Source organism: Solea solea, chromosome 9, assembly GCF_958295425.1.
Source record: "Solea solea chromosome 9, fSolSol10.1, whole genome shotgun sequence".
Classification (NCBI taxonomy): Eukaryota; Metazoa; Chordata; class Actinopteri; order Pleuronectiformes; family Soleidae; genus Solea; species Solea solea.
The window spans coordinates 27,244,630-27,254,613 of NC_081142.1; the positions used below are offsets into that span (position 1 = coordinate 27,244,630).

A 9,984-nucleotide genomic window follows, 5' to 3' on the forward strand; every position below is an offset into this window, starting at 1 on the left:
CCTGCAGGAGCAAGTGTGATCACACCTGGAGGTTTTTTAGCGTCTGCATTAAAATGAACGATAATTAGATTTCACTTTAAAAAAAAAACATACTTTTAAGAGGTTGCACCTGGATTGTTATTTTTTTATTTTATTTTATTTTATTTTACCCGACACTGATACAGTGTTTTGCACCACTTTGCATCACGCTACAGCTGCAGCTGCACGTTTCTGTAGATTAAGATGTTTGTAGGGGTTTGAAATAGGACAAATGGAAAACTCTTTATTCTTCTTATTATTGTTATTATTATATAACTTTATATAGAATTAATGAAGCAAGTAAAAAACCTAATGCATACATCAAGTATATATCTATAATGTGTATTCACATTAGGTCAGAACCTGATGATGCGGCCTCAAATTCCCCTGCAGGCTCATGGTGAAGACGCTGCTGCGGGAACGTGAACGCATCATCGCACGGATGTGGCTACATATTCGATGTATGGGAGAAGTTATAGCGCGCGTGTTTGTTATTTTTACTATTATTATTATTGTTATTATTTTATTGTATTATTATTATTATTATAATAGTTTCTGTGGGGGGGGGGGGGTATAAGGAGGAGGACTAGGAGGAGGAGGGGTTAAATTAGTGTTTAGTGAGTGATGCAGGAGATGTGATAATGAGAGGCCAAGGAGAGCAAGTGTTACCTCATTATTGTAATGAAAAAGATATCCCACCATTACATCGGTTATGGAGTGAGAGGGGGAGAGAGAGAGAGAGAGAGAGAGAGAGAGAGGGGCAATTAAAGTGCCCAACAAGGTTCCTCGAGGCAAGACGAAGAAGAAGAAAACGACTCTCTAAAGCCCATCTGTTCTGGATAATATGCGCCATGTAAAAAGAAAAAGGCCTAATCCTCTTTATTCAAGTCTGCTGCCCTTTTCTCCACCAGCAGCCACTGACGCTGTTTTCTCAGCTATTTCTCATCCTTACCTAAAACTTTCTGTTTGGCCTCAGCGAGCAAATCACCAACCATCAAACCCCAAATCACGACATTAAAATAATCTTTTAACGTTTTATTATTAATAAAGGTACAGTTGAGCCGAAAACCAAACCTCTTGTCTCACTTATTTTACTCGTGTTGTGTTTTTAAAATGTGTAACTTATTGTTCGTTCAATTCTGTATTTTTTTTTAATTCCTTTTGTGTGAACTCATAGTGAATAAATACACCTAAAACCAGTTCAGACTCTGATTCTAATTTAATCTTCATTTCAACAAAATAAGATCATGAAATAAGAAAAAAAATGTTATTTTTGTGTTGAAAATGTCATTAAACTTTTATAAATGATATATGTTATAGTAATATTTTACTAACTGTGAAAAAATAACTCATGTAAATCAAGCCTCCTTGGTCCCGTCGTGATTTACACTCACTGTGGGCGACTTTAAACTACTTGACGCAGTCATTTGCGCCTCAAATCTGCACCTTTATGCTGGAGGAAAAAGGGTGAAAAAAAGCACGGCCTGAAATTAGTGGGTATAAGAGAGTGTGGTGGCGGCTGCAGCAGAAGCCTATTAATTCACCGTTGCTGTATCTATGAATGCATGCATGCATGTATGTATGTGTGGCTTATTATTAATGAATTGGAAAACAGCCCGCACAACCACCGCCACCCTCTAACACCCCCTCCCTTTCCTTTCCTTTCCCCACCCGCAGAGCGCAATAAATAAATAATGGCGTGTAGAAGTCATGCATATGAACACAACACGCGTCGGGCCACTGCTGTACAACTGCTGCTGTGAATGTGCACAAGCTGTAGGGTCAATATGGTTAGGCTAATATTTTACGACACTACACAATACATGTGTGTGTATATATATACAGTACATGTGTGCTTTTGCAATCAAAGCTGGAAAAGGGAAGTTTCATCCTCCCGATCCAGACGCGTCCTGTGCGCCATGGCGCACGGTGTCGCTCCGTATAATCCACAAACCGCTTATTTCCGATGTCTCTCTCTGTAAAATAAGTACATTATATTGTATCGCGTTGTCATTATTGCTGCTGAACGAGCAGCGCAGCAACTGTTGTGAAATGTGGGAGCACCGGGGTTTGTGAGTCTACACGCGGTGACTGACGTGCACGCAGGCGGCTTTGCACAGGGCTCCGTTAACATGTGTTCCCAGTATTAGGAAGCGGCGGATACAGTTAAGCCTCTGTTTACATGCTGCACAAACACATGACATTATTACTACTGCGCACTGTGGGTTTCTGCAGTGTTAAAACTGCATTACCAGCATCATCATCAAATAATGTGCAAAAACACACTAAAAAAATGAAATTGACAACTCTAATTAATTTAATATACAGGTTTGGACTCCTTCTCTTTTTTTATGAAGCAGAAAAAGTCGATTTAGCTCAAAGAAGAAGAAGAAGAAGAAACGAGCCCCGAGGCGCTAATTCACACGCAGAGCCTCCTCGGTTTATTCTCCTGGGTGCGCGCGCTTATATGCAGGAGGATAAATAAAAAAAAATAAAAAATAAGAACCACAAAAGAATGTGATCATGTTTAATTTCTGTCCGGGTCAGTGTTTGTTCATGTTGAAGCAGCGTCTTTAAATCCTTAGTGACGGAAAAATCATAAAATAGATCATTAAAGTGAAGCAAAGGGACCAGGATGCACCAACAAAAAGTGATATTTGTTGTTAAATTTGAAGGAATAAATGAATCCTAAAACTTCCAGAAACAAGTTCACACCAAGAGCTACTGTGAGCAGATTATCTCTCCCTTCTTTCCCTTTTCTTCTCTCCTCTTTCTTCTTCTTCCTCTCCTGCTCTCGCTCACACGCTGAGAAACTCAGGCTCATTGTCTGCTGCTGCTGCTCCCAGAGAACAGCTGCTGAGCCAAGGCCGCATTCCCAGCGAAACACCCGAGACACCGACACACACTCACACTCACACACACACACACACACACACACACGCACACACACACACGACCCACCGGCACCGATCAGCTGCTGCGTTATCATCCATATGTATGCGCCGAAGACGGAGAGGAAACATGGAGGCAGTGACCTCCGCTCTGTGATCACCACTCAGAGGAAAAAAAAATAAATTAAACATCCTTCCATTTAAACACCATATGCTCCGATAGCTAATTGTTTACGTTGATCCAGTTATGTCATAAAAAATCATGTCACCCCAATAAAAAGAGCAAACCGGGGTCACCACTTGTATTATTATTATTATTGTTAATATTATTAATATTATAATTAATATTATGTGACTGAATAGACGTTTTAGCTCTTATCCATAAATAAGAAAGTACGATTTAATTGATATGACCTTAATGTAATAATGCAGTGCCCTGTTGATAATCAATAATAAATAACAACAATCCATAAGTTACTATTTAAATGTCTTAATGTTTTCTTTTTTTTCCTGTTTAAAATTTTGACTCAAATTTGTGGAATAGAAAAGCGTCTGCGAGTTCCATTTTTTTCGTATCATTTACTTCTTTATTCATTCACTTCTCCATCTAATAAACTTTATAAGTTTATTTGCTAATGTAAGTGTATTTGTACAAAAGACAAACAAACAAACAATCAGACATGAGCAAGTCCTCTCGCCTGGTTCGGTTCGGTCCAGTCCGATTCCGATTCCGTTGGTTCCGGAGCCAGAATCAAAGTCTTTATTAGGCTTTTGTTTTTGGCCTAAATGTTAAATAAAAGCTCCTTATTTTTTTAAAACCGTCTTTTTTTATGTCTCTTTCATTTCAGGATGAAGGAAAAAAAGTCCTGCTGCGGTTCCGGTGCAGTTCTCCGCATCGTCACGTGTTGGACCAGGTCCGGTCATCGTCCTGCGTCCTTGTCGTTTGTTTATAGTTGTTTATTTTGTGTTGTTCTTGTTTGTGTGTGTTTGCTTGTTTATCGCGGATGCGGTGTCCCAGACATCGGGTTGGAGAGCGGGTTGAGCGCCGGTTGCCCCCCCGGCCCCAGCCCGTGGATGAGCACCCTCGGGACCAGCGGTCTCTGGAGGCTCGGGTGCGGCGCGGAAGGAGTCCGGTACATGCTGCTGTACATGGCCGCAGCCGCCGCGGCCGCCGTGGTGCTGTCCACGGAGCTCAGCAGACTCGGGTGGTAGAAATACGGCGACGGGAACATTCGCTGTAAGGCCGAGTAGTTTCCTGCCTCAGCTAGAAGCTCCAGTCCTACCGCGGTCTGCCGCTTCCACTTCGTCCTGGAAATGAGAATTATAATGATTAAAAAAATCCCATCAAAATACAACAAATGAATAATTAAATCACCGTGTCCCCGAACGCCTCTTTAATTGGCTCACTGATGATTGTAGGCAGCAGGTTTAATTATATAGGCACAGAAAAGGTGCAGGGATGTACAGTAATATCAAGAAAATGTAGTCTGAGGTTAAGTGCGTGATCATATGCAGGTCATGTGCTCCACTATGTGAGAAGTGTTGGAGAAAATCCAGTAAATTGGAGATGTTTTATTTTATTTTTTTTTAAATGAAGGACATTAAGAGGAGGCAAAAGCAACGTTTAAATAAATCACACAATTTGATCAACAGGCCTTTATGAAAAGATAATCATAAAAACACGACAAATAGAATAGTTTTTTTTTGTGTGTTATTTGGAAAAAAAAACACATGCACACATGACACGAGAACTTCATTATGTACACGTCAGTCCCAACTGTGTAAAAACACATTTATAAATCCAAATCTGATGTTTTCTCAAGCTACAAATACCTGACAAGTTTAGGATTTTTATTTTTTCCCATGTGAAGTTTTCTACTCATAAGTACGTGTGTTTATCCACGTGGGTCAGAATGAGAATTTAGTAAAAAAAACATTATTATTATTATTATTTAGCATCTTCAACAGCCTCAGATAAAAATGATGGTCTCTTATAACATCATGTATTATTGAGATTTCTCTCATGGGATGTTTTTAATTTAATTTGCACGTGTTTGGATGGTTTTTTTTTTTGGTTTTTTTTTACAGTACAACAAACTAAAAGTGTTTTGAGGTTTTCATCTGTCGTTTGATGATGATGATGATGAAGATGACGATGACCTACCTTCTGTTTTGGTACCAGGTCTTGACCTGCGTGTCGGTCAGGTTGAGCGCCGCCGCCAGGTCCATGCGGTCCTGCACGCTGAGGTATTTCTGTCTCTCGAAGCTTCTCTCCAGCTGATTGAGCTGATGGTCCGTGAAGGCCGTGCGCGCCTTGCGCGGCTTTTTCGAGCGCACCGGAGGACTGTCTCTGCTGCTGGAGATTTCCCGGTCTCCCTCTTCTGTAGTCCCTGAGCACAGAACAAGGCGGGAGGGTTGGTACTGGTGCGTGCGTGCGTTTTTTTTTTATTATTTTTTTTTTAAGACTCAACTAAAACCTGCAGGCTGGAGCCCGAGGCCGCAACACATAAGAATAATAGCAACGACAATAATAATAATCAGCAACACAAGCAACTAAAAAATAAATAATAAAAAAACTTGTACAAACTCCAGAGAGAAACACGTGAATCTGAGCAACACAAGAAAACGTGTGTGTGAATCTGACACCTCAACTTTTTTTTTCTTTATATAAAAAAAACCACAAATCAATATGTCAATCCATCTCTATTTGTAGCAGGTTTTCACTTGCACGCTGAACCCCCCAAACGCAGACCCACCTCCCCCACCCCTCCTCTTCCTCCTCTTCCTCCTCCTCCTTCAGGAACAACAATAATCTCTCTAATTGACCCACTAGGGAGGCTCGCGCGCACCGGGAAAATCACGGCTTACATCTGTTTTCACATCGACTTTACACCAATAAAAGAAACTGAACCTGTATCCCTCAAGGAATCAGACTATTTCTGCTATTACTATTAACATTATCTTTGTTATTATTATCTTTGTTATAATTGTCATTATTGTGCTTTAATTAATGCGTAATTGTTGCTACCTTTTCTCATTATTTCTATTGTTTCCGGATGTTTTTATTGTCTTTATTATCACATGTCTGAGCTCAATTTGACTTCCTATAGTGAAATATCGAACAAATATAGGTCCAGTAAATATATACAAATAAATATGACTATGACGAATGTGCTGCACTGAAAATGTAATTCGGGATATTTGTTTTTTTTTCTCTTTTTTTCTTTATTTTGTTTTTGTATTAATGATTCTTTTTTTTGTTGTTGTTGTTATTTTAATCTGCAACTGGTGTGTTTTGTTTAGGTTTCCCCTCCCTTGAAAACAAAGTTTACTCATCACAATTATATTTATTTTTCCTGGTTGAATTAGGATTAAATTGAATAAAGCATCATTTTAAATTAAATAATAAAAAAGGTCAAATATTACAGCAGTTTTCACATGCATATATGAAAACACAAATAGTAAATAATTGTATGTGAACATAATATATAATATATATAAGACACATAATATATATATAGTGTTTCTTTATTTAAAAAATTGTTTTGTTTTGTTTGTTTGTTTTTGCTCTACAAAAGTACGTTTCCATGTATTGCCATATAAGGTGATCTTGATTGTTAATTGTATCATTATAACAATTATATTAACTGCAGTGATGCCGATTATTAAAATTAAACCCATAAAAACAACTAAGTACCTTGAATACAAATGTATTCACTATACAATAATATATCATTTAATACGTATATAAACAAAATAAGCTTGACCATGTGCTGTGATTTGTGTGGCCTTTATTTTTCTTGCTCTACATGCGTTTGTTTTTTATAACCTACACTTTCTCAGCTGTTTTGTTTTGTAAATAAAGGAACAGTTCTCACTTTTTGTGTGTGACCTGTTTTACACTCAGATTCCTGTCACGCGCAAAAGTCATAAACTTGGATGCACGAAGCTGAAAGTTCCGCTTCTGGCTCAGATTCTTATCTTACCGTTACATTTCAGTTCGCTGTGAATGTCGTCCCTCTTGTCCAGCTTGCTCCTGCTCTCCTCCTGCTCCAGCTTGGGCCTGAAGCCGCTGTCCGGAGCCGTGGCACTTTCTGGTTTGTGGTGGTGATGGAGGTGATGGTGGTGGTGGTGGTGGGGAGGTGGAGGCGGTGAGGAGGACGTGGAGGATGACAGTGTGGTGGTGGTGCTGTAAGGTGCGCAGGCTGCCAGCGGTTTGCTGTCGCCCAAAATGTCTTTGATGAGGAAGGAGGAGGTGGCAGTCCTCGGGGCGCAGCCTGCTCCTCCTGCTCCACCTGCTCCTGCTCCGGCCAGCGGCTGCTGCTGCTGCTGCTGAGACAGAGGAGGAGGAGAGAGCGGCGGCTGGTGAAGGTGGTGGTGATGATGGTGGAGGTGATGCTGAAGGTCCTGCACCAGATGCGGCTCTGCGCTTTGCTCCATAGTGACGGAGATGGGAGAGGAGGGCGCAGTTCCCACAGTGTCTATGTCCGAGCATGGTGACGGTGTTTCCCGGCTCCTGAAGTCCGCTGCTGTCCGCTGGAAGTCCCCTCCGTTCATCAGCACCTGCGCGTTATTACCGTTACAGTTACCAGTTACAGAGTTATTAGAGGCGGCGGCGGCGGCGGCGGCAGCGCTGCTGGATAAAATAGTGTCTATCCCAAAACTGGAGCCGCTGGATCCTTCCATGTTAACAAAGCAGCAGTGAAGACGTCTTCATAACAACCGCGAGGGAAATGCAGCTTCTCCTCCTCGCGAGAAACAAAATAACAAATACAAAAATAGAATAAATGTAATTTTTAAAAAAATAAATAAACCCAGAATCCACGTTTAAAGGAGATTTATGGTCCAGAAAACATGTTACATTCAGGGAGCGCAGGAAAAAGGAGTGTAAAAAAACAAAAAGTCTGCGTCGTCGCCGTCCACGCGCGTCCCTCTTCAGTTTCTGCGTGGATTTTGAACTTTGTGTTAAAAGTTGAGAGGAGATATACACTCTGCTGCTGCTTCTGCTGCTGCTGCTGCTGCTCACTCCTCCAACATCACACTCCCCCTCTTTTTTTCTTTTCTCTTTTTTTTAGCTGCTAATCGCTCCAGTGTTGCTCTACAATGACTTCCTACACTGACGTCACGGCCCACGGCGAGAGAGAGAGGGAGGGAGGGAGAGATGCGGGGGGATTAATATTTTCTCCTTAATAATAAACACAAGACGCCTTTTCTCCCTCTCTCGCTCTCGCTCTCTCTCTATCCTCCATCCTCCATCCCTCCATCTCCATCCCTCCCTCCTCCTGTCATTGGTTTGCATCCTGACCGGCTGTGCTGCACTTCACCAATCAGGGACTTGTTTCTTTATCCAGACACTTGAATTCACTTTAATTCTCAGTATTTTTTTTTTCTTATGGAAAAACGAGGGGCAAAAAAAGAAAATACGCGCGTGCTTTAAGGCCACGTTCAAACTGGAAACATGTTCTGGGAAATATCAGCGAGACAAAACACCCAAGAAGAGGAATTAAACAAATGCTTTATATATACATAAGACGTCAGGAGTGGCAGCAGCATGGTAGGATAAATTAGCTTCTTCATCTATTTACATTTAAGCATAACTTGTATGTATTCGTTTTGTTTTTAAACTTTACAGAGTTTTCAATCGAAACGCTAAAATAAATGAAAATGATGTGACATGCATGCAGGGCCGGTTGTGGATTTAAATGTGAGGGAGACACGTGGACGAGCAGAGGAGGAACAGAGGAGAAGAAAGAGAACTGCAGGTATGTATGTGTATGTGTAAATGCAGAGGGACTGTCATGTCACGACGGCGCCTCCTGGTAATAACCGTGTCATCCTAATTAGTAAAGTCATTATGAGGCGCTAATGAGCGTTTCAAAGGCACGAGCTGGAAATCCAGCACTTTTTTCCACGTTTTCCCCACTGACGTGGATTGTTTTAAAGGAAAGAAAAAGGAGAGGAATCGGAAAAGAAGAAGAAGAAGAAGAACAAGCAGCAGCAGCAGCAGCAGAGTGAGGGTTTGTGTCTGTAGATGATTCCTGCTGGAAACTAAGAGGTGAAAATATAAACTTATTGTATTGTTTTATTTTTTTCTTCTTCTTCGCAGTTTCGGACTTTGGCGGAGGATTTAGTTTTTTCTTCGTTTCGTTTACTTTGTTTTATTGTATTTTAAATGTCTAATTTCTTCCCCCTTCCCCCTGCAGATTGATAATAGACATAGATCTAATGATGAAGGTGTGAAGTGTGAGGGTGAGGATTTCATGCTGCTGCTCCTCGCGCCGCTACATCAGTTAATTCCTGCTTCTGTTTTCCAAATGCAATATACTGTACATATATATATATATATTATGTATATATATATATATATATATATATATATAATTACTGCATTAATTATTTGTTTAATGCAACGTAATTTAATAACACATATTTCAATTGTTCAGAAACACGCTAAATGATTGGATTTGTTGCAAAAGCATTTATTTTTTTCGCTGTTTTTTTCTTATTTCTAACATTTTAAAAGAAAACATTCAACTGTAATGAATTAGCGAAATGTTTCTGTCGCTTTAAATCTATTGAACAGAATGAAATGTCAAATCAGTACAAATCAGATTTAGTCAGAAGGAAACACATTTTTAATTGGGACGTGTGGGGAAATTGATTTTGCATTAAGCATTAAATAATCAAATCATAAATGTGTAGATTTTTTTATATAGTATTTAAAAAAAAAAATGTTGTATTGATTGTGATTTGTGTTGAGTGTGAACAGCTGAGTGTGTGTGTGTTTAGAGATTTCTGTCTCTTGTTTCCAGGCAGAGTTTGAACACAAGGCGGCGACAGAGCGAGATTCTTTTCTTCAGGAGAGAAGAGCAAACAGAAAACCGAGGCCTCCTCTGCTCTTTACTGCGCCTCTCATCACAATATAACATCAGATCTATGTTTATTTCATCATACTTTATATATTAACCACATATCTGTGACTCTGCAGGTAAAACACACAAACATCATCAACAGCAACACACATCATCATCATCACCATCATCATCAGCAGCTGTGGTCCAGCACGAGCAGCCTG

At 40.2% G+C, this 9,984-nt stretch overlaps 1 protein-coding gene and 1 long non-coding RNA gene across 3 annotated transcripts; one reads left to right on the forward strand and one right to left on the reverse strand.

Annotated features, from left to right (window-relative positions):
- Positions 1–1,314: 1,314 nt before the first annotated feature.
- barhl2 (BarH-like homeobox 2) lies at positions 1,315–8,071 on the reverse strand. Of its 2 annotated transcripts, none has more exons than XM_058637497.1 (3): positions 6,896–8,071; positions 5,074–5,299; positions 1,315–4,217 (listed from the first exon to the last, which is right to left on the reverse strand). In XM_058637497.1, exons 1-3 carry the CDS (start codon positions 7,593–7,595, stop codon positions 3,905–3,907), a joined length of 1,239 nt encoding a protein of 412 aa, XP_058493480.1. In that variant the 5' UTR covers positions 7,596–8,071; the 3' UTR covers positions 1,315–3,904. The 2 variants fall into 2 exon arrangements, with proteins under 2 accessions (XP_058493480.1, XP_058493481.1); XM_058637498.1 differs by having other exon boundaries at positions 1,316–4,217; positions 5,074–5,290; positions 6,896–8,069.
- A 162-nt stretch (positions 8,072–8,233) lies between these two features.
- Positions 8,234–8,672, forward strand: LOC131466052 (uncharacterized). Its single transcript, XR_009241377.1, has 2 exons — positions 8,234–8,463; positions 8,594–8,672. It is a non-coding gene; the product is annotated as an uncharacterized LOC131466052 (long non-coding RNA).
- Positions 8,673–9,984: the final 1,312 nt, after the last annotated feature.